The sequence below is a fragment of the Salvelinus fontinalis genome, chromosome 20 (assembly GCF_029448725.1).
Source record: "Salvelinus fontinalis isolate EN_2023a chromosome 20, ASM2944872v1, whole genome shotgun sequence".
Classification (NCBI taxonomy): Eukaryota; Metazoa; Chordata; class Actinopteri; order Salmoniformes; family Salmonidae; genus Salvelinus; species Salvelinus fontinalis.
In genome coordinates this window covers 28,151,634-28,176,199 of record NC_074684.1, presented here as the reverse complement: position 1 = coordinate 28,176,199, position 24,566 = coordinate 28,151,634, and the positions used below count along the sequence as shown (strand labels likewise).

Here is a 24,566-nt window from a genome sequence, read left to right as displayed (position 1 = left end):
TTTGTATATGATCACACCTCTATTATGCGTGAGAATACTTTGGAACAGATTTCCAAAATATAAAATGACGTGGAACTGATTGCCTGGTGTTTTTAGTAATGTCCAACGAAACAAATTGGGCGCCAAATGAAACCACAACATGACTGGTTCATAAACACCGTCTGCTCACAAATTATGGTTTACAAAATGTCATTTTTATTCATGTTACATAGGTGTTACATAACATCAGGGCATTAAACATTCTCACAAAGGTTTGGGGCCTACAATCAATGATTAGCAAAAACACTAGTGGTCTCAATCTCTAATGACAATCACTGGACAAACCAAACACCCTCTGACATGTGCACAAACCTGCAAAGAAAAGTACTGAACAAAAACGGGACTTTCTGTATGCAATATTGATTCCCATTCCAGTGTACATTGAAACAAAATTAAAGGGGCATGCATGCATGTATTTATTCTATTGTCATTCCACATTCTTTTTTTTGTCTTAAAGTACCAACTTTTTATTGTCAGACATGCTACAAAGTAACACATTGAGGTGAATAATATAACTAGGATACCTTTCCCTCCCCACCATATGCCCAGGCTGCACAATACTTGCCCTTTGCAAATGGCCTTTCAAAATTCAGAAAACCGATCTTTCTGGACACACACACATCCTATATTGTCATGTTGAACAGACAGTTGTTAAAGTGAAGCTAATATTTTTCTAAAGCAGAAACTGCACATTAGGAAGGCGGGGACAAGCAAACTGAGGAATGGCGATAATATTATTTACTTAATTGAGCTTTTCTTCATACCAAAAAGCAGAGTCGTGGTGAAAACTAAAATGATCAATGTCCCACACACACTGCAGCTCCATTGTACAACGGGCATTCATTACTAGAATCATTTCAAGTGGAACAATAAGGAATGAAGGTGTAAAAATGATTGTTTTCCTCATTTTTTTTGTTGTATTTCTTGGCGAGGGTTGACAGGGAGCATCTCAGTTCTCTCCTCCATCTCCAGACTCTGGCTCATCTGCTGCATTGTCAGACGTCCATAGCTGAAACACACAAGACAAAATACCATTAAACTGACAATAAGCATCTCAGATATCCAAGACCCTGCTGGAGTGAAGTCAGACAAAATGTACTGACTGTACCGTAAATCACTTTGGAATCAAGTGTCTGCTAAATGGTAAACAGTGCATTCGAAAAGCATTCAGACCCCTTCACTTTTTCCAACTGTTGTTACAGCCATTTCTGAAATGGATTAAAAGTAGTTTTTTCTCTCCATCACAATACCCCATAAGAACAAAACAAAATTAGGTTTCTTTCTCCAATTTCTTAAAAATAAATATGACATGTACATAAGTATCAAGGATCTCGCTGTACTTTGCTCCATTCATCTTTTGCTCGATCCTGACTAGTCTCTCTGTCCCGACAGCAAAAAAAAATAAAAAATCCCCACAGCATGATGCTGCCACCACCAAGATTCACAGTAGGATGGTGCCAGGTTTCCTCCAGACGTGACACTTGGCATTCAGGCCAAAGAGTTCAATCTTGGTTTCATCAGACCAGAGAATCTTGTTTCTCATGGTCAGAGTCCTTTAGGTGCCTTCTGGCAAACTCCAAACGGGCTGTCATGTGCCTTTTACTGGAGGAGTGGCTTCCGTCTGGCCACTATCATAAAGGCCTGATTGGTGGAGTGCTGCAGAAATGGTTGTCCTTCTGGAAGGTTCTCCCATCTCCACAGAGGAACTGACAGATCTAGAGTGACCATCGAGATCTTGGTCACCTCCCTGACTAAGGCCCTTCTCCCCCGATTGCCAAGTTTGGCCGGATGACCAGCTCTAGGAAGAGTCTTGGTGGCTCGAAACTTCTATATAAGAATGGGGGCCTCTGGGTTCTTGGGGACCTTCAATGCTGCAGAAATGTTGGCACCCTTCCCCAGATCTGTGCCTCAACACAATCCTGTTTCGGAGCTCAACGGACAATTCCTTCGACCTCTCGGCTTGGTTTTTGCCCTGACATGCACCGTCAACTGTGGGATCTTACATAGACATGTGTGTGCTTTTCCAAATCATGTCCAACCAATTGAAGTTACCACAAGTGGAGTCCAAGTTGTAGAAACATCAAGGATGATCAATGGAAACAGGCTGCACATGAGCTAAATTTCTAGTCTCATAGCAAAGGGTCTGAAAAATATGTTTTCGCTTTGTCATTATGGGGTATTGTGTGTAAATTGAGGGGGAAAATGTCATCCATTTTAGAATAAGGCTGTAACATAACAAAATGTAGAAAACGTGAAGGGGTCTGAATACTTTCCGAATGCATTGTGTGTGTGTGTGTGTGTGTGTGTGTGTGTGTGTATATATATATACACTGCTCAAAAAAATAAAGGGAACACTAAAACAACACAATGTAACTCCAAGTCAATCACACTTCTGTGAAATCAAACTGTCCACTTAGGAAGCAACACTAATTGACAATAAATTTCACATGCTGTTGTGCAAATGGAACACACAACAGCTGGAAATTATAGTTAATTAGTAAGACACCCCCAAAAAAGGAATGGTTCTGCAGGTGGTGACCACAGACCACTTCTCAGTTCCTATGCTTCCTGGCTGATGTTTTGGTCACTTTTGAATGCTGGCGGTGCTTTCATTCTAGTGGTAGCATGAGACGGAGTCTACAACCCACACAAGCGGTCCTGCTGCTGGGTTGTTGCCCTCCTACACGTCTCCTGATGTACTGGCCTGTCTTCTGGTAGCGCCTCCATGCTCTGGACACTACGCTGACAGACACAGCAAACCTTTTTGCCACAGCTCGCATTGATGTGCCATCCTGGATGAACTGCACTACCTGAGCCACTTGTGTGGGTTGTAAGACTCCGTCTCATGCTACCACTAGAGTGAAAGCACCGCCAGCATTCAAAAGTGACCAAAACATCAGCCAGGAAGCATAGGAACTGAGAAGTGGTCTGTGGTCACCACCTGCAGAACCATTCCTTTTTTGGGGGTGTCTTACTAATTGCCTATAATTTCCACCTTTTGTCTATTCCATTTGCACAACAGCATGTGAAATTTATTGTCAATCAGTGTTGCTTCCTAAGTGGACAGTTTGATTTCACAGAAGTGTGATTGACTTGGAGTTACATTGTGTTGTTTAAGTGTTCCCTTTATTTTTTTGAGCAGTGTATATAAAATACCTACGCTCCACTTGGGTCAAATCCTTATATCATAGCTTATCACTCACAAAATGGCACTGGCTCCTGCTTGCCATTAAAATACTGAAATGAGATGCACATACACTAGACTGGGTTGCAGCCACAGTGCCTGTGGGTGTATGGTATGTGTGGGATGTGTTGATGAAGCGACCAATCGCGTGGCTCGGTGGGGGGAGGTCAGAGGATACTTACTGTGAGGTTGTCTCTAAGCAACTGCATGATGAGGGTACTGTCTTTGTACGAGTCTTCGCTCAGCGTGTCGAGCTCGGCGATGGCATCGTCGAAGGCCTGCGAACACACAAATAACAAATGGTTGATATGCATATGAACAGGGAGATGAGGCAAAGATAGACAGGAGAGAGATGGCACATAATGCAGCTGTGTGTGTGTGTGTGTGTGTGTGTGTGTGTGTGTGTACACTGAGTAAACAAAACATTAAGAACACCTTTCTTAGATTGAGTTGCAGCCCCCCTCCCCATTTTCCCTTGGAACAGCCGCAATTGGTCGGCGGATGGACTCTACAAAGGTGTGGAAAGCGTTCCACAGGGATGCCGGCCCATGTTGACTCCACAGTTGTGTCAAGTTGGCTGGATGTATTTTAGGTGCTAGACCATGCTTGATACACACAGGAAACTGTTGAGCGTGAAAAACCCTGCAGTGTTGCAGTTCTTGACACATTCAAACCTACTACCAAAACCAGTTCAAAAGGCTTTTTTTAGCACGTTGTCTTGACAATTCACCCTCTGAATGGCACACATACAAGCCATGTTGTAATTGTCTCAAGGCTTGAAAAAAATGTAACCAGCCTCCTCAGCTTCATCTACACTGATTGAAGTGATTTAATTAGTGACATCAATAAGGGATCATAGCTTTTACCTGGTCAGTCTATATCATGGAAAGAGCAGGTGTTCTTAATGTTTTGTACACCCAGTGTATATAGTACACCCCATAATCTCACCCTATTCCCTATATAGAGCACTACTTTGACCAAAGCCCCATAGGCCCTGTGTCAAAAGAAAGCACTATATAGGGGATCTGGTGCCGTTTATGTGGGCTGCTGTGTTGTCTCATCATCCCTACCTGTTTGGCCAGTGAGCAGGCCTTCTCTGGAGAGTTGAGGATCTCGTAGAAGAAAACGGAGAAGTTGAGGGCCAGGCCCAGGCGGATGGGATGTGTGGGCTGCATCTCCTTCTTGCTGATGTCAAACGCCTCCTGGTAGGAGTCTTGAGAGTTGGATATCGTCTCTGTGGGAAGGGGAGGAACCATTGAGATAGACAATGGTTTAGAGTTGGAGCTTTACATCCCAAATGGCATCCTATTCCTTATATAGTACACTACTCTTCAAGGCCCATAGGGTCAAAGGTAGTGCTCTATAAAGGGAATAGGGTGCCATTTGGGACAGTACCAGTCTTTCATTACAAATTTTAAATATAAAATATTACTCCTCTAGGTAGGCCTATCCGTCATTGCTGCAAATGGGGTCACTTTCCTTTCCCTGGTCTGGCCACTGTAAGCGGTCCTGAAAGCTAGGCTACATGAGGTAATGGGCTTATAAATATCCTTTGTTGAGCACCGGAGCTACATTAAGTTTGCCGACGACAGGACGGTGGTAGGCCTGATCACCAACGACGCGACAGCCTATATAGGGAGGTCAGAGACCTGGCAGTGTTGTGCCAGGACAACAACCTCTCCAACATCAGCAAGACCAAGTCGCGGATCGTGGACTACAGGAAACAGAGGGCTGAGCACGCCTCCATTCACATAGACGGAGCAAGTTGAGAGCTTCCTCAGTGTCCACATCACTAATTATCTACAATGGTCCACACACACCAACACAGTTTTAAAGAGGGCACGACAATGCCCCTTACCCCTCAGTAGGCTGAAAAGATTTGGCACGGGCCCTCAGATCCTCAAAAAGTTATACAGCTGCACTATCAAGAGCACCTTGACTGGCTGCATTAATGCTTGGTATGTCAACTGCTTGGCATCCGACCACAAGGCGCTTCAGAGAATAGTGCTTATGGACCAGTACATTACTGGGGCCGAGCTCCCTGCCATCCAGGACTTTTATACCGGGCGCTGTCAAAAAAAAATTGTCAGACCCCAGCCACCCGTCAGACTGTTCTGTCTATTACCGCACAGCACCAAGTCTGGAACCAACAGGACCCTGAACAGCTTCTACCCCAAAGCCATAAGACTGCTAAATAGTTAACCAAATAGCTACCTGGACTATCTATTTATCTGAATTGACCCTTTTTGCACTAACCACATGCTGCTGCAACTGCGTATTATCAGTCACTTTATTCCAAGTTATATGTACACATCTACCTCAAATTATCTTGTACCCCTGCACATCGACTCGGCTATATACACACACAGGGTAGCAGTACCAAGTTATTGTTAGTCATTGTTTATTATTAATGCGTTTTACTCTTATTTCTCTATAACAAATGGAAGGGCCTGTAAGTTAGGTGTAGACTAGCAGGGAAATTTGGTTGTTTACCAAGCATGTGACAAATAAAATCTGATTTTGATTTGAATATTGCCATGGCATTTTCTAAGAACAACAATGTAACAAATAATCCCCGGGTATGATACATGTGGATCAAGTTGCAAAGTCCCTGGCCTGGCTGCCAAAATAAGCCAGCAAGCGTTAGGCTACTAACTAACGAGGCCTACATTTCAACATCCTCCCTCCTCTGCTCAAACCTCCTCAGTTGGGGCGGTGCTGTAAGGGGAAAACCATGACACTAATTCTGTGTAGTCTCGTGCTCAGTGGCTGAGGCCTGCCAGGGAGGAGGTGGCTGGCAGATAGGGCTCTCACTGGGGGGGAGGGGGCATGGCAGGAGGAAAAGAAAGAGGGAGGGGAGAGAAATATGGAGGGGGGGAAAGAAGTATGGAGGGGGGGAAGGTAAATGTGGATGGATGAGATAGGGAGACATGGGAGAGGGATGAGGGAGGGAAAGAACCCCGCAGCAGCAGGGAGGGAACATTCATATACCCATCACCACGTTCACAGCCCAAACTCACTCAGCCTGCATTAAACCAACAAGCTTGCATCTCCTGGAGCGAGAGGTCTGGATGGAGCTCCAGACACACAGAACATTTGCTAGTTGCGCTTATTTTGAGATCAAAGCGAGAGCTGAATGTAACCACATTTGTTCATATTCTTTGTTAGTGAGTTATTAGCACAGTTACAGCTAATTTCTCATCAGCAATGGGGGAGGGGTTGCTTCCTACAAGAGCACAAAACATGCATTTCTAGCCATCTTTGGAAAGCAAGTCAGGTAAAGAGCTTTTTTTTTTTAGGTCTTAAAGGGTCAGTGCTGTATTTTGAGACAGGCTTGAATAAGATAAGTAGCCAATAAGGGAAAGGGAGATACCTCGTCAGCTATACAACAATGCATTCAACAGAAATGTACCTTCCGCATTTAACCCAACCCCTCAGCAATAGGCAGAGGGTAGCATAATTTGTCTGAGTCGCTGACATAATGGCATGGGAATAATAATTAATTTTATTTTGTAAAGTGGTTTCTTGAATCAAACATTTTCAGTCAGCTTGTCTGAAGGACAAGTGAAAAGAAAAAGGTTAATGTAAATCCCTACATGTTTCTTTTAAGTCCCATGAACGTAGGCCTACATTGAAAACCACACATTGGCTGCTACTGTAGGCTGAATGATGAAACAGCTTTTTAAAATGTTTTGGGATACATTTTCACCCTAGTTTTTTTTAATGGTAGGCCACTTATAGGCCTACATTACAATCAAAATAGCCGCAGTAGTCTACTTGGCCACTGTTCTAACTAACTTAAAAGCAGATATAGCTTTAATGGTCACAGTAAATGCGTGGCAGAAGAGGCAGAGAATTTTCTAAGTTCTAAAGTGCGCGCAGACGGCCCCGAAATTTGCTTAGTGCCGAAAATTGATGAAACATTGCTTGGTAGCCTACAAAATATTGCTAAATAACCACCAAATACTTCGTCTTTATAAAATAATTCCTTCCAGGACTCAAAATTAATGGCATCCTGTCGGGGATGACAGATCTAAAAAATAATACAACCATTGCACATTAAATAAGAATTAAGAATACATTGTAGAATATTAGTGAAGATGTCAAAACTATGAAATACACATACGGAATGTAGTAACCAAAAAGAGTTAAAAACAAATCAAAATATATTTTATATTCGTCAAATTTAGCCCATCCTTTGCCTTGATGACAGCTTTGCACACTCTTGGCACTCATTTGTTTTTCTACAGGACAATGCCCCAACACACCTCCAGGCTGTGTAATGGCTATTTGACCAAGGAGAAGGATAGTGGAGTGCTGCATCAGATGACCTGACCTCAAACCAATTGAGATAGTTTGGGATGAGTTGGACAGCAGAGTGAAGGAAAAGCAGCCAACAAGTGCTCAGCATATGTGGGAACACCTTCAAGACTGTTGGAAAAGCATTCCAGGTGAAGCTGGTTGAGAGAATGCCAAGAATGTGCAAAGCTGTCATCAAGGCAAAGGGTGGCTACTTTGCCTTGATGTAGAAAATAGTAAAAATAAAGAAAAACACTTGAATGAGTAGGTGTCCAAACTTTTGACTGGTACTAATATAGGGAGAGACAGCAAGGCCAGTTGGAGCCAGCAGCCCAAGAACTCCTGAGAAACTAGATTTGAGTCTCAAATTACACCCTATTCCCAATATAGTGCACTACTTTTGACCAAAACCCATATGACTGTAGTGCACCTTATAGGGAATATGGGGCCATTTGGGTCATGGGTCCTGGTCCAAAGTAGTGCACTATGGGACATAGACTGGAGACCCACTTACCCTTCTTGTCGTCTCCAGAGGCCACCTCAGCCAGGTATCTGTAGTAGTCTCCCTTCATCTTCAAATAGAACACTTTGCTCTCCGCATTAGGGGCATTTTCAATCAAATATTTGCTCAGCAGCCCCTGGGGGAGAAAACAGACAGGAGGAGGAGAGTTCATTTAAATTTTACGAATTGTATGTGTGCGTCCTAAATGGCACCCTATGCACTACTTTATAGGGGTGTCATATGGGATGCATCGTATCACAACTAGCTAGATATATTTTGTGACACCCATAAAAATGTGATGACTCCTTCATTTGGCTTGATTCCATCTCATTAAAAACAACCTAATCTGCCTGCCTGGCTGTCTCGCACAAAAACACGATGGAAAATGGGGGTTTTGTGCAACAACAAAAAAACAGGACGTAGTAACTTTACTTTGATGCATCATTCGATTAGTTGAGGCGTGAAAATCAGAGCATCTACAGTGGCAGGCCTTGACTTCAGTTGCAAAAAGGGGCATCTCACTTTCAATCCCCATCAGTCATCCAAGCTGTACTCGATGGCTTCACCGTTGCCTCAATTTGTTGTGGGTGTAACAAAAACAGGTTGTGGTGGCATTCACATAACACCGGTACGAAACAATGAGCACTACAGCCAGCTTCCTGTGTGAGCCAAACGCCTCTCCACTTCCTTTTAAGGGCAAGCTGCTAACAGCCGAAGACAATAGTCCTGCCTAGAGACCACGTGTCCTGGCTAGAGACCACGTGTGACAGGTAGCCTGGTCCCACATCAGTTTGTGTCCTTGTCTCCTCCATTGCCGTCATTGGCACGTCAAACTTGTTTCACATGGCAATGGGTGACAGGGAGTTGGCATGGCAGCACAAACGCTGGCTCTAAGATTACACGTGTGGTATGGTAACAGCTAACCAGTTGCCTGCTCCCTGCGGAGGCCAGTAGTTCCACATGGAGAGGCCACTGTTCAGGCCAAAGGAAGGAGGGAGGAAATACAAAGGCAGTTTAATCTGGGTCCAGAGGGAGCACTGACCTGAACCCGGATAACTCAGTGAAAGATGCTGAGGCATAGAGATAACCCAGTGGAAGACTTGAGTAAAGGTGATACCATCCACAAGCTGCCGTTCATGCTGGCTCTCTAATACCCGATTATCAGCTCGGCATGGGCTGACGACAACCTGAGTGAGGGATTACAGGCAACTATACTCTGCCCTACCAACTGTTCAGTGAGATGACATAATACTGACATAATACTGCTATAGATATGGACAGCCAGAGGGGAGAGTGCAGCTTAACTGCTGCTTGTTCTGAGAAGTCACTTGCTTAAACACACGTTTCAGCCGAGCAGCCAACCCAGGAACAGGGCTGGACCAGCCACCACTTCCTCTGCGTGGCATCACCACCAACATGGAGAAAGGGGCACTCCTGTATCCTCAGCAGCCACAGCAGTGTGTGGGTGTTAGTAGCAGGCTAGCAGACCAGTGAAGCAGGGGTCCCTCTCCTCACAGGCTCAAGGCATGATTTAGTACCGCTGACCATTTTACCAGGAAAAATAAAAACCTCATAATCCAGCATGACAGTTATAGTGAAGAGCATACTTGTAGATCCCTCAAAACGAACATGAAGGGTCAAGACTTATTGAATTATATAGACAACTTCTCACCCATAGAGAATGAAGGCAGAGTTCCAAATGACACCTCATTTCCCATTTAGTGCACCACATTTGGTCAGGACCTATAGGACTCTGGTCAAAAGTAGTGCACTATGTAGAGAATGTGCCATTTGGGTCATCCCTAGTGGGAGGATGGGAATCAGGACAGAAGATCCTTTTTCTCCACTTGTCGTCGGCAGCAACCTTGTCGCCTCGCAACATGTGCTCAGACATTCAGTATGCGTACTACTTTTAAACAAGGGCCCTATGGGTAGTGCACTATAGGATGCCATTTTAGACAGCAAATTTAAAAAAGACAGAAAGCAAAAGAGCTGGGCCCTGCCATGTCCCTAACCGTAGGCTAGCACTTTCTTTCCCTCTGCACCACAAAAAGCTAGCCACTGGGGCTATTTTACCACACACACTGATGCAGAGACCAGTTTGAGTTTACTTTACCTTCTTTAAAAATGTATTTCGATGTTTGGTTTGTTAAATGTGATACGCAACTCCGGCGTGTATGTCAGTTATAGTTTACTCTGTTTCCTACTTGAGTCATCGCTCGCCCTCATCCTGCATGCCGCTAACCACACAAAGCCCTGCCCCGTCACTCAAGGAGAGAGCAGTTGCTCAACCACAGTCACAAGCACTTTGTTGACGTTCACTTTGCATGGTCAGATGGACACAATGTTGGTGACATGCTGCTTTCCATAAGCATTCTATAACTACACTATTAGTGTGTGGTGTCTTACTATATGCAAACTACTGTTTGATAATTTTTATTTAGCAACACCCTGCTAAGAAAATAAACTAAGGAGCAACAATAAAATAACAGTAGCGAGGCTATATACAGGGGGTACCGGTACAGAGTCAATGTGTGGGGTTAGTCAAGATAATATGTACATGTAGGTAGAGTTATTAAAAAGTGACGATGCATAGATAAACAGAGTAGCAGCAGGGTAAAAGAAGGGGGGGGGGGGGGCGCAATGCAAATAGTTTGGGTAGCCATTTCATTAGATGTTCATGAGTCTGGCCTTCTAGACAGAGTTGCAAAGAAAACACCATCTCAAACTGGTAAATAAAAATAAAAGATTAAGATGGGCAAAAGAACAGACACTGGACAGAGGAACTCTGCTAAGAAGGCCAGCATCCCAGAGTTTCCCATTCACCGTTGATGTTGAGACTGGTGTTTAGCGGGTGATATTTAATGAAGCTGCCAGTAGAGGACTTGTGAGGCATTCGTTTCTCAAACTTGACACCAATGTGCTTGTCCTCTTGTTCAGTTGTGCACCGGGGCCTCCCACTCTTTCTATTCTGGTTAGAACAATTTGCGCTGTTCTGTGAAGGGAGTAGTACACAGCGCTGTATGAGATCTTCAGTTTCTTGGCAATTTCTCGCATGGAATAGCCTTCATTTCTCAGAACAAGAATGGACTGACGAGTTTCAGGAAAAAAAGGTCTGTTTCTGGCCATTTTGAGCCTGTAAGATGAGTTATTAACGTGACTATGCATAGACAAACAGAGTAGCAGCAGCGGAAACAAGGGGGGAGCAATGCAAATAGTCTGGGTAGCCATTTGATTAGATGTTCAGCAGTCTTATAGCTTGGGGGTAGAAGCTGTTTAGAAGTCTCTTGGACCTAGACTTGGCGCTCCGGTACTGCTTGCCGTGCGGAAGCAGAGAGAACAGTCTGACTAGGGTGACTGGAGTCTTTTACAATTTTTAGGACCTTCCTGACACCACCTGGTATAGAGGTCCTGGATTGCAGGAAGCTTAGCACCAGTGTTGTACTGGGCAGTACGCACTACCCTCTGTAGTGCCTTGCGGTAGGAGGCTGAGCAGTTGTCATATCAGGCGGTGATACAACCAGTCAGGATGCTCGATGTTCCAGCTGTAGAACCTTTTGAGTATCTGAGGACCCATGCCAAATCTTTTCAGTCTCCTGAGGGGGGAATAGGTTGTCGTCATTCCCTCTTCACAACTGTCTTGGCATGCTTGGAGCATGTTAGTTTGTTAGGGGAATGCTCAGTCCTTTTCCTGTAGTCCACAATCATCTCCTTTGTTTTGATCACGCTGAGGGAGAGGTTGTTGTCCTGGCACCACACGGCCAGGTCTATGACCACCTCCCTATAGGCTGCCTCGTCGGTGAGCAGGCCCACAACTGTTGTGTCATCTGCAAACGTGGCGTTGGAGTCGTGCCTGGCCATGCAGTCATGAGTGAACAGGGAGTACAGGAGGGGACTGAGCCCGCAACCGAGGGGCCCCCGTGTTGAAGATCAGCATGGCGGATGTGTTGTTACCTACCCTTACCACCTGGGGACAGCCCATCAGAAAGTCCAGGATCCAGTTGCAGAGGGAGGTGTTTAGTCCCAGGGTCCTTAGCTTAATGATGAGCTTTGAGGGCACTATGGTGTTGAACACTGAGCTGTAGTCAATGAATAGCATTCTCACATAGATGTTCCTTTTGTCCAGGTGAGAAAGTGCAGTGTGGAGTGCAATAGAACCTGCATCATTTGTGGATCTGTCGGGGCGGTATGCAAATTGGAGTGGGTCTACTGTTTCTGGGATAATGGTGTTGATGTGAGCCATAACCAGCCTTTCAAAGAAACTTCATGGCTACAGATGTGAGTGCTACGGGTCGGTAGTCATTTAGGCAGGTTACCTTAGTGTTCTTGGGTACAGGGACTATGGTGGTCTGCTTGAAACATGTTGGTATTATGGACTCGGACAGGGAGAGGTTGAAAATGTCAGTGAAGACACTTGCCAGTTGATCAGCGAATGCTCGGAGTACACGTTCTGGTAATCCGTCTGGCCCTGCGGCCTTGAATGTTGACCTGTTTAAAAAGGTCTTACATTGGCTGCGGAGAGCATGATCACACAGTAGTCCAGAACAGCTGGGGATCTCATGAATGCTTCAGTGTTGCTTGCCTCGTAGCTCGTCAGGTAGGTTTGTCACTGGACAGCACGCGGCTGTGATTCCTTTTGTAGTCTTATAGTTTGCAAGCCCTGCCACATCCGACGAGCGTCGGAGCCGGTGGAGTACGATTCAATCTTAGTTCTGTATTGACACTTTGCCTGTTTGAGGGTTCGTCGGAGGACATAAGAAATCTCACTAAGTTAGCTAGCTACATGAAGTAAGAAACATTAATTAGGGTCACCTGGAAACAGTTAACAGCACTTTGATTCCAACCTTATCAATAATTCCTTACTGGCTTGTCACAGAGTAGGCCAGAAGGCTAAACTGAAAAACCTAACCTCTATCAAATAAAAAGATTGTGGAGCCACAAAAGTACTTCTGTGCAAGGGTGTTTATTTACATAGTGAATCCAGAAGAAAAACAGTACTGCCATCCAAAGTATACATTAAGGGGACAGCTTAAAAAACAATGCTGCCACAACAGCTCAAACCAAAACGGTTCCACCCCTGAACTGAAAGAGAGACTCCTTTTGTAGGGGAAGCCCCTCCCATCAGAACATACCCAGCACTAATTAATTAAGCACTAATTAACTAATTAATTACCTTCATCAAAGCCTACATTTTCCACTCAGCTAAACATAATGAATTATATACATTGCAACACGTTTCTCATGATACAATAAACCAATATAACACATTTACAAAATCCCATCCCTACTGACATGGAGTCTTCCAATATGCTCATTCACATGAACGAGCCAGTCGGGAGAGGAACTACAAAGCCAGCCCGATTACCGTAGCTCTGGTCCTTATCCCAGCATACCCGGAAGCAACAGAGATGGAGAGGAACAGAACCAAACAAACAACGTGCTCATCCATAACATTGACAGGTACAATAAACGTTGCTTAAATTAAACATGAAAGCTTGTCTGTATATTATTTACACCATAAACTGTTACTGACGGAAGGTAAGATTTGTTTTATTTCACCATTATTTAACCAGGCCGGCTAGTTGAGAACAACTTCATTTACAACTGCGACCTGGCCAAGAAAGCAAAGCAGTGTGACACAAACACAGAGTTACACATGGAATAAACAAACATACAATCAATAATTGGATGTTGGATGGGCTATATACAAGTATCATGATCTGTGAGCTGCTCTGACAGCTGGTGCTTAAAGAGGAATTGGCTTTGGGGGTGACCAGTGAAATATACCTGTTGGAGCGCGTGCTGCTATGGTGACCAGTGAGCTGAGATAAGGCGGGCCTTTACCTAGCAAAGACTTGACCTGGAGCCAGTGGGTTTGGCGACGAATATTAAGCGAGGGCCAGCCAACGAGAGCATACAAGTCGCAGTGGTGGGTAGTATATGGGGCTTTGGTGACGAAACGGATGGCACTGTGATAGACTGCATCCAATTTGTTGAGTAGAGTGTTGGAGGCTATTTTGTAAATGACACCGCCGAAATCAAGGATTGGTAGGATAGTCAGTTTTATGAGGGTATGTTTGACAGCATGAGTGAAGGATGCTTTGTTGCGAAATAGGATGCCGATTCTAGATTTGGATTGGAGATGCTTAATGTGAGTCTGGAAGGAGAGTTTAGTCTAACCAGACACCTAGGTATTTGTAGATACAGAAATGTCACACTTTATTCTAAGATAGGGAAGTTAACAATGTGGGTCAACAACCAAGTTAACGTAGCTGATAACGGAGCAGGGAGGCAGATGAGTCAACAGGTTCAGCACATTTTTATATGGCTCTTGTATCTCTGCAGCAGACATATAGTAAGCAATATGTTTGTAAAATCTAATTGCAATTCAATCGCATTATCGAATCGCAGTGAGATCAAATTGTGAGGTCCCCGGCAAATCCCAGCCCTACTATCCATGGTGGTCAGATCAAACGAACAGCATGCACGATCAGCAGGCACGATGATCACAAGAGGAGAAGGCCTATATGGTAAAGAAGTTTATCAGTACCATACACAATAATACTGAGACTCCAGTATATCAGCAGCTGTAATCATTCTGTATAGTTATCCATCACCCGAGTGGCACAGCAGTCTTAGGCACTGCATCGCAGTGCTAGAGGCGGTCACTACAGACCCTGGTTCGATTCCAGACTATCACAACTGCCGTGATTGGGAGTCCCATAGGGTGGCGCACAATTGGCCCAGCGTCGTCCGGGTTAGGGTTTGGCCGGGGAAGGCCGTCATTGTAAATAAGAATGTTCTTAACTTGTTATGGATAGGGGGCAGCATTTTCACGTTTGGATGAAAAGCGTGCCCAGAGTAAACTGCCTGCTACTCAATCCCAGTTGCTAATATATGCATATTATTAGTAGATTTGGATAGAAAACACTGAAGTTTCTAAAACTGTTTGAATGATGTCTGTGAGTATAACAGAACTCATATGGCAGGCAAAAACCTGAGAAAAAAATCCAACCAGGAAGTGGGAAATCTGAGGTTGGTCGTTTTTCAACTCATTCCCTACTGAGGATAGTGGGATATGGGTCATGTTGCACTTCCTAATGCTTCCACTAGATGTCAGTCTTTAGAACCTTGTCTGATGCTTCTACTGTGAAGTGGGGCCGAATGAGAGGGGAATGAGTCAGAGGTCTGGCAGAATGCTTTGAGCTCGTGACGCTCGTTCACGTGAGAGCGAGCTCTGTTCCATAGCTTTTCTACAGACAAAGGAATTCTCCGGTTGGAACATTATTGAAGATTTATGTTAAAAACATCCTAAAGATTGATTCTATACGTTTGACATGTTTCTACGGACTTTAATATGACTTTGTCTGAACTTTTGCATGGACCTGCCCGCGCGTCGTGAGTTTAGATTGTGTACTGAACGCGCGAACAACAAGGAGGAATTTGGACATAAATGGACTTTATGGAACAAATCAAACATTTATTGTGGAACTGGGATTCCTGGGAGTACATTCTGACGAAGATCATCAAAGTGAATATTTATAATGCTATTTCTGACTTATGTTGACTCCAACATGGCGGATATCTTCTTGGGTTGTGTTGGTCTCTGAGCGCCGTACTCAGATTATTGCATAGTTTGCTTTTTCCATAAAGTTTTTGGGAAATCTGACACAGCGGTTGCATTAAGGAGAAGTATATCTTTAAATCTGTGAATAACACTTGTATCTTTTATTAATGTTTATTATGAGTATTTCTGTGATCTGATGTGGCTCTGTGCAAATTCACTGGATGTTTTGGAGGTAAAGCCAAATGTAAACTGAGGTTTTTGGATATAAATATGAACTTGATCTAACAAAACATACATGTATTGTGTAACATGTCATCCCGTGAGTGTCATCTGAGGAAGAATATCAAAGGTTAGTGATTCATTTTATCAATATTTCTACTTTCTGTAATGCCTCTTTGGTTGGAAAATCGCTGTATGCTTTCTGTGACTAGTTGCTGACCTAACAATGATATGTTCTGCTTTCGCCGAAAAGCTTTTTTTTGAGATCGGACACTGTGGTTGGACTAACGAGAATTTTATCTTTAAAATGGTGTCTAATACTTGTATGGTTTGAGAAAATCGAATTATGAGATTTCTGTTGATTGAATTTGGCGCTAGCGGAACCCCAGTCCAAGACAGGTTAATAATGCAACCGCTGTGTTAGATTGAAAAGATAACTTTAGTAAAAAGCATACCATGCAATAATCTGAGACGGCGCTCAGCCATTCTCCGCCATGTTGGAGTCAACAGAAATACGAAATTACATCATAAATATTCCCTTACCTTTGATGATCTTTCATCAGAATGCAGTGCCAGGAATCCTAGTTCCACAATAAATTGTTGTTTTGTTTTATAATGTCCATTACTTGTCGAATTAGCAACTTTGGCTAGCATGTGTAGTACGTGTCCATACACATTGGCGCAATGAACGAAAACTTCCAAAAGTAATATTAAAAGTCAAATAAACTGGTCAAACTCAGTTGAGAATCAATCTTCAGGATGTTTTTCTCATATATATCCAATAACGTCCCAAACTGAGCATTTCTTCATGTCTATAATACTTATGGCAAATAAGGACATCACATGCCGAGAGTGCGTGGCCAGGAACTGACAATCTGCCTGACCACGCACTCCAATAGCTTTCATCCGGCCCCACATCATGCTAGACGCTTCATTCCCCGTTCTACTGCCTGTTGACATCTAGTGGAAGGCGTATGAAGTGCATACAGATCCATAAATATAGGAGATTTGAATAGGCGTTGACTTTCAGATGGACCCATTTCAGATTTTTCACTTGGAAGTTTGTCTGCCATATGAGTTCTGTTTTACTCACAGATATAATTCAGTTTTAGAAACAGTTTTAGAAACATCAGAGTGTTTTCTATTCAATAGTAATAATAATATGCATATATTATGATCTAGGACAGAGTAGGAGGCCGTTCAATTTGGGCACCAATTCATCCAAAAGTGAAAATGTCGCCCCCTATCCTAGAGAAGTTAACCGACTTGCCTAGTAAAATAAAGGTTAAATAAAATCATAAACATTGGTTGAGTTCGTAAGTTCATAAGCTTACCGTAGGTTACACAAATGACCTACAATAATCAAGACAGAGGGCCACTGAAGAGTGTAGGGCACTAGCCCAGAGGGGCCCCATGTAGAGGGCACTGGCCCAGAGGGGCCCAGTGTAGAGTGTTGGGCACACTGGCCCAGAGGGTCCCCGTAAAGCAGGGCGCTTTAACAGATGGCCAGTGCAGAATTAGAGCACCCAGATGTGGCTCAGTGTGCGCGCTAGCTCAGTGCTGAGCCTGCCACACCAGCACACCCTCAATGAACATCCGTCTATCAGGGTCACAACTTCCTATACAGGAAGTGACAGCAGGATAATGCCATATGTGTAGTTTATTTTTAAAGGAGAGTTCCACTTAACCATATGAGGCTATTGGACAGGCGTAGATCTAGAAGGGAGACATGATGAAGGGTGGAGACTGGGATTGAACCCTGGTCCTCGGTGGGGAGGAGTGTATGCATGGCTTGTGTGTGACCCACTTGATCATGGCTCTGCACGCCATGTGTGTAGGTTAAGTTCAGGGTCTGTGTGGACGAGAGCTTGGCTTGCGTCGATGAACACCCAGACACCATCACAGACCAGATCAAAGGATGTTGAGTAGAGGATGGACCCATCTGGATTACTAGTGATCGGCTTTAATCCACCAGAGTGATTGATCTAAGCCTGATCTACAAGATACACAATGTATGTGAGCTTTTCCTCCATCACCAAACATCTAGCTAATGTACAATAAGTGTGTCTGGACAACTGTAAAAGCCACATGTGCTCAGGACTCGTGTGCCTGTCTACCTTGCTATATGTTAAATGTTTCAGACACAGCCTGTTGAATGAAGTCACTGCCACACAAGCCCCCCTTTCGACAGGAAACCACTCTTCCTCGGTGTCAAGGATGTGCATTAGGTTCTGAATCAAACTAGCCTGGCTTTTAGAACCGATCCATCCCCTTTCCTTTGAGGTCCAGGTCTGCGTTCCAAACGACATATTCCCCATAGGGCCCTGGTCAAAAGTAGTGCACTATATAGGGGATAGGGTGCCATTAGGGACGCAGCCCTGATGTGGAGGACACCTCACTGTTCGGAGGGATAAACTGAACAATACAGCTAGACGTCGCGGAAACATCTCTTAATCTGCCAACAGCACTAATATCGCTGCCCTATTTAGAATAGGGCGGCTACATACATTCTTTAGACACAGAAGGTTATTGAGCTGGTTGAGTAGTTAACACTAGAGAATAGAGTACTACATTAAAGCTGAATACAGTGAGCCCACGGGAAGGTCATGAACAACCAATGAGAAACTAAAACTCGGTTTTACGCATTGGGCAAGTATGTCAAGAACGCCAAAGAAGCTCTGAGTCGAGGGCCGACACTTAAAATAAATAAAACAAGTGATACTGGCAAGCGCAGTGTGGAATTAAGCGTAAATTAGCCTTGTTTGACATTTAGCCCATAGCCTCTGTACAATTTGGATATCAAGCAGCAGTATTTGTTAAAGTGGATGAACACTCGGGCTGTGACATGTAATCTGTGAGAGATTACAGGTGCTCTTTCACCATGGCCACACCTACTCAAACCCTACAGCCAGGTGCAACAATACACTTTCCCATAATGGCAGTATACACTTTCCCATAATGGCAGTAGATGGGACACTGGGAGCAAACAGGTCAGGTAATTTCCAGCTAACACACGTTATGCGTCTCAAATGGCACCCTATTCCATATATAGTGCACTACTTTAGACCAGGACCCTACGGGCTGCCATTTCAGATGCAACCATGGCCTTCTGTTGAACAAAGAACTGAGGGGCAGCAAAGGCCACAGGATCCACCAGATAGGGTTGGGGGATATGACCAGCCCATGACAGTCAAACTTACAAATTTACAGTTGATCCCCAAAATAGTGTTCCCATGGGAAGGAAGGTGTGTGCTTAAAATTAGTTCAGTTCCACAGGAAATGCATGAAACAACCATCCTGTACAAAAGCAAAAATAAATGGCCTTGGATTGAAAAAAAGATGGGGTGGGGGCACACATTCTCAAAGTGTAGTAGTAACAGAATTATTGCAGCGCTGTCAGTCATTTGCCAATATTATCAGTAGCACAGGTCCAACTCAAATATATTTTTTTGTTTTACACGTCAACAAATCTAGATGCTGTAACATCTCCACTGGAGGCCCAGTTCACTGGCTGCTGCTCTGCCTTATTGATCTGGCATATCAAACTCAAGCAGACTCAAACTCAAGCAGACAATCAAACTAAACCACAAGTCTGCCAAGTAAAAGTAGAGCCTCTTACGTGAACATTTGCCATAGCCTTTGACTCAGAATGTCTGAATAAACTATTCAGTGAAATTTAAAGAGGAAGGAAAGAGGTGCTGCCTGCCTTACGACACATTATTGAATGGGCGCAGCAGTGGAAAGGGGAGATCATGCCACTTCACCACTGTGGTTCAGAATCAATTGGGGCAGCCTTTCTGCATAGTTTCAGATAAACGTCACACAAATAGAAGCATTGCAATGTCAAAGTCCATGAATGAGGGACTTATGACAGCACCATTGTGCACTACTAGTAAATAGATGATTTTCATACAGAGGGGGATACCACTACTCAGTCAACCGAATCACCATTTATTCCCCAAGAAAAGGAATGGATGACAGCTTCTTTTGCTTTTCAGTATCTCAAATCAAGAGCCCATTGGTTATTGTATGAATCCTTTTGTGTTAGGCTACCATCTATCCAAGTTGGTGCCGCCCTCAGCCTCACAGAAACATAGTGTGTTGGTGATTCTATCAATCAAGAGGCTTTTTATAACACAAGTGACCCCGTTTGTTGCTTGTGCTGAGCCTACAGGCTCAGAGATGGTTTATTGCTGTCGTCACCGAGTATCTGTCCTCAATTTACAGCAGAGAAGGTGAACGAGGTAAATCAAATGTTGCTCACTGAAAGCCATGAATGCCCATACTGGCTAGAAGAAATACATTAACTCACCAATACATCGTTGCAGATGTCTCGTAACTCTGTCTCCACCTTCTCCCGGTACTCCTTGACCATCTGAAGCTTCTTGTCACTGCCTTCTGTCTTCTGCTCGATGGCGGAGATGACCCGCCATGCAGACCTCCGGGCCCCGACAACGTTCTTGTAGGCGACCGAGAGAAGGTTCCTCTCCTCGCATGACAGCTCTGCACCCTTCTCCGTTACCTCCTTCATGGACGAAGCCATGTCGTCGTAACGCTCCGCTTGCTCCGCCAGCTTGGCTTTTTGAATCAGCTCTGTTTTATCCATGTTTATGAGTTATCGTATGTTCAAACTGTCGCTTGCAGTTTCAAAGAAAGTCCGAAGATGTGAGAAGGGGACAACGGTGTGGGGACAGATCGTGTATAACGATAGTATAACGATAATCTTTGGGCAGGTGGGTGGAGGTACAGGTATGTTATCCAGACACCTGGGGAAGAAAATTTGTTGATTGTTTAGGATGGTCAATGCATGAGCACCTTGTATGGCCGTTTGGTTGGCTAGCTAGTCAACGTAACTCCTGTTAGTTCACCTGTAACAAAAATAAATCAATTCAATAACTTGTTAAGATAACATTAGCTAGCTGGGATACCAAACTGCCTTGGCTTGACACCTCTTACGTCAGCTAACATTGACTGCACACAGCTTTCACTCCCAGCATCAGTCAACTCAGTCACATTGAGTGACCCAGTTCAGTGAAATAGCACTACCTAGCCAGACAATGTGTACCCTTCCCGCATCCCCAATACTACAGTAACATTACTGCCTTTGAAAACGTATGCTGACACTTAGCTAGTTAACGTTAGATAGCCATCTGCAACCGAGGCTAGCCAGATAACTTCACACCAGAGATACTTTTGAGGAGATGGGAAACACCATTTAAATTCTACTAATGCCCATTGTGTACGTTGCCCATGAGTCGTCAATGGGCCGCACGGTGCTATCTGGACGATTCTGAGCTCTCATTCAAGGAGTCAATTGGGCGCTAGCTCAAAAACCCAACATTAGCATGAATTTCATTAACAAGTACAACATTGCAAATCTTTTCAGAGATGTGAGAATTAACTGGCTCTCTATAATATTGTATAGATTTGGAATCATCACATTATGTACTTTTGAGGAAAATGGGAAGGTTTCGCGACTCATATCCTGACTGAGAAGGGATTGCGCAACAATTAGTTTAGCACCCGCGTGATGCACCATGACACCATTGGTCGACAGTCTGCTGGGTGGGGCATTATACGTTTCTCCATACATTTCCCAATGGGATTCTTATCTCCTTCTTTCTCTAATATCTCTGATTATACCATAATGAACATGGAGCCAGATGTCTCACCGGATGTATAAATCTGAAGCATCTGGTAGGAATTTCCACTCCACAACAAATATGGTGAGGAGAGGAAGATCAGTGGCCGGCAGTGTTACGAATAGACTGCACTAAGTTATGCAGATAATGTTTAATAATAATATTGTGTTTACAAGGCGTGCAAGGGCACAAACACACTAAACAGACAGAGGAGGCATTCCCTAAAGGAAATAGGCATACTAGAACGTGCCAAAGGGATTTCACTAACTCCTGCTTGGCTCTGCCCACCTCCTTGCCTGTTCTCTCCACTATGCTTAATTTCCTCCCATTGAAAACGACACAGGTGAACCATCTTGGGTTAGTTCTAAATATCTTTGGATATACCTTAACTTTTCTGCTAGTTAGCTAAAGTAACATACTCTTCGAATTAGTTACTAAGGTTAGTTCCCGAGGGGCGCAGCAGTCTAAGGCACTGCATCTCAATACTAGGGGCGTCACTACAGACCCTGGTTCAATCCCGGGCTGTATCACAACCGGCCGTCATCGGGAGTCCTTTTGGGCGGCGCACAATTGGCCCAGCGTCGTCCGGGTTAGGGGAGGGTTTGTCCGGGGTAGGCCGTCATTGTAAAATAAGAATGTGTTCCTAACTGACTTACCTAGTTAAATAAAAAAGGTACAAAAATAAAAATGCATTCACCACTTGGCTAGCTAACATTAGACAGTTAATGGTTGGAGGACTGATATGTTGTAACTCAAAAGACTTGTTCAAGAGTTAACATCCTAGCGGTTACAACTGCCGCTATCTCGTTTACAAGCAAGTGTGTTGTTTTGCCCTGACAAGCTAATGCTAACTAGCTTGCTTGACTAACCCGCGCGAGACCGAATGAATCATTTTTATGAAGCACCACTGCACTGGCGACCAAACGACATCGTATACTAACTATCCATAGACAGTTTACATTTCCTTACAAAAATGGAACAATCGAGCTACATGTTAAATGTAATAACCTACAAATTAATTTCCAAGATTTAAAGAAAAAAAAATGTTAATATATTTCCCAACCTTTACCTGGTTCCAATTCGCCACTCCGAGCAAATACTTTACGAAAATCTTCGGGCAGGGAAATAATCTATGCCTTCAACCAAACCTGACCAAAGGGCGTGTCCAACAAAACGGTAGCCCAATGAGAACCCGTCTTTGAGACGGATCAACCAACATTGTTAAAAACAAGAAGCAATAGGATGATAGCGCGGGGGAAGAGGCGGGCTTTGAGGCCACGGGGTTTCCTCAAATGAAAGCAAGGGAGAAGACGTCATCATTACCATGGATATCTAACATTTTTCCTCATCACATATGCTGCGTTCAAAACAACTGGGAACTCGGAAAAATGCGAAGTCAAATCATGACGTCAGTGATCTTCAGGTCGGAAAGTTGGAGCTCGAGAAAGAGGTCCGAGTTCCCGGGTTGGAATTCCGAGGTGGATGACCATTCAAATCGATTTTCCCAGTTTGAACTCGTTTTTTACGAGTTCCCAGTTGTTTTGAACGCACTGTAGTCCGAAATCGGAGATTTCCGAGTTCCCAGTTCCGAGTTCCCAGTTGTTTTGAACGCAGCAAAACGCACACACAACAACACACAAACAGTATCAGTAGCCCGCTAGTGGGTGTGGCAGGGGGAAATGATACACACAGCTTTGCAATAAACTTTGCATTTAACATGTAATTGATGGATGTATCAGCCTATTCTGTTTTTCCATAAAGTGTGACCACCTCGGATTAAAGAATATGCTATTACAAGGTTTATGAATCAGTACACTTGTTTTATTTGCATCGGATAGATTTGCATAGAATAGATTGCCTACAGTCATCATGGGTTAAGGAAATAGTTATTCACTGGTCAAAAGTAGTGGACCATGTAGGGAATAGGGTATGACTTCTCTTTGGCAGCTGGAAATGAACACATTAGGATGATTAGTAGCATTAAATGTAGAACATTTAACAAAAGTAATTGTGAGCGCTTTGATGATATTTCATGGGAAATGTTTATAATCAAGTCGATGTAGAGTCTGCTTCCCAGACTTTTCTCACATCTTTCAATTGTGTATTTCACCACTGCTTTCCCGTAGTTAAACCACATAAGAGCAGCAGAAGGGTTCTGGGAACCTTGGTTTACAACCGTTCTCAAAAAATTCTCTATTAAAAATCCCTGTCCCCTGAATTCTGCAAATTACAAAAATTAGAAGAACAAATTCACTCACCTACTTTGGATATCCCCCAAAATATATTTTACTAACAAATTCCAAGAATCATTAAATAATATGAAGTCATCTTGGAAAATCTTCAATCAACTGTTTAAGAAAAAGCATCTACAGTAGAACTATTCCATCTAAATTTACTGTTCGAAATAAGACCTATAGTGACACCGATGTTATTTCATGTGAATTTAATAACTTTTTTGTGAATGTTGGTTCCTCTCTGTCAAATACATTTTTGAAAACTGATGGAAATACCTTGTATTACATTAAGGGACATTTGGTGTATAAGAGAATGTTGAAACATGTAAATCAACACTGTGTTCTATACGAGCACCAATATGGTTTTCGTAGAAACTACTCTACAGATATTGCTTTTTTGCAGAGTTGCAAAGAAAAAGCCATATCTCAGACTGGCCAATGAAAATAAAAGATTAAGATGGGCAAAAGAACACAGACATTGGACAGAGGAACTCTGCTAAGAAGGCCAGCATCCCGGAGTCGCCTTTTCACTGTTGACGTTGAAACTGGTGTTTTGCGGGTACTATTTATTGAAGCTGCCAGTTGAGGACTTGTGAGGAGTCTGTTTCTCAAACTAGACACTCTAATGTACTTCTCCTCTTGTTCAGTTGTGCACCGGGGCCTCCCACTCCTCTTTCTATTCCGGTCAGAGACAGTTTGCTCTGTTCTGTGAAGGGAGTAGTACACAGCGTTGTACGATATCTTTAGTTTCTTGGCAATTTCTCGCATGGAATAGCCTTAATTTCTCAGAACAAGAATAGACTGATGAGTTTCAGAAGAAAGTTATTTGTTTCTGGACATTTTGAGCCTGTAATCGAACCCAAAAATGCTGATGCTCCAG

The 24,566-nt window shown here is 43.7% G+C and overlaps 1 protein-coding gene across 4 annotated transcripts; it reads right to left on the bottom strand.

Moving 5' to 3' along the window:
- Positions 1-172: 172 nt before the first annotated feature.
- On the bottom strand, positions 173-22,621 carry LOC129817636 (14-3-3 protein zeta). Of its 4 annotated transcripts, none has more exons than XM_055873069.1 (6): positions 22,522-22,621; positions 20,123-20,576; positions 8,037-8,160; positions 4,294-4,457; positions 3,406-3,501; positions 173-1,048 (listed from the first exon to the last, which is right to left on the bottom strand). In XM_055873069.1, exons 2-6 carry the CDS (start codon positions 20,414-20,416, stop codon positions 989-991), a joined length of 738 nt encoding a protein of 245 aa, XP_055729044.1. In that variant the 5' UTR covers positions 20,417-20,576; positions 22,522-22,621; the 3' UTR covers positions 173-988. The 4 variants fall into 4 exon arrangements, with proteins under 4 accessions (XP_055729044.1, XP_055729046.1, XP_055729043.1 ...); XM_055873071.1 differs by having other exon boundaries at positions 22,516-22,618; XM_055873068.1 differs by having other exon boundaries at positions 20,123-20,678; positions 22,522-22,608.
- Between the last annotated feature and the right edge of the window lie 1,945 nt (positions 22,622-24,566).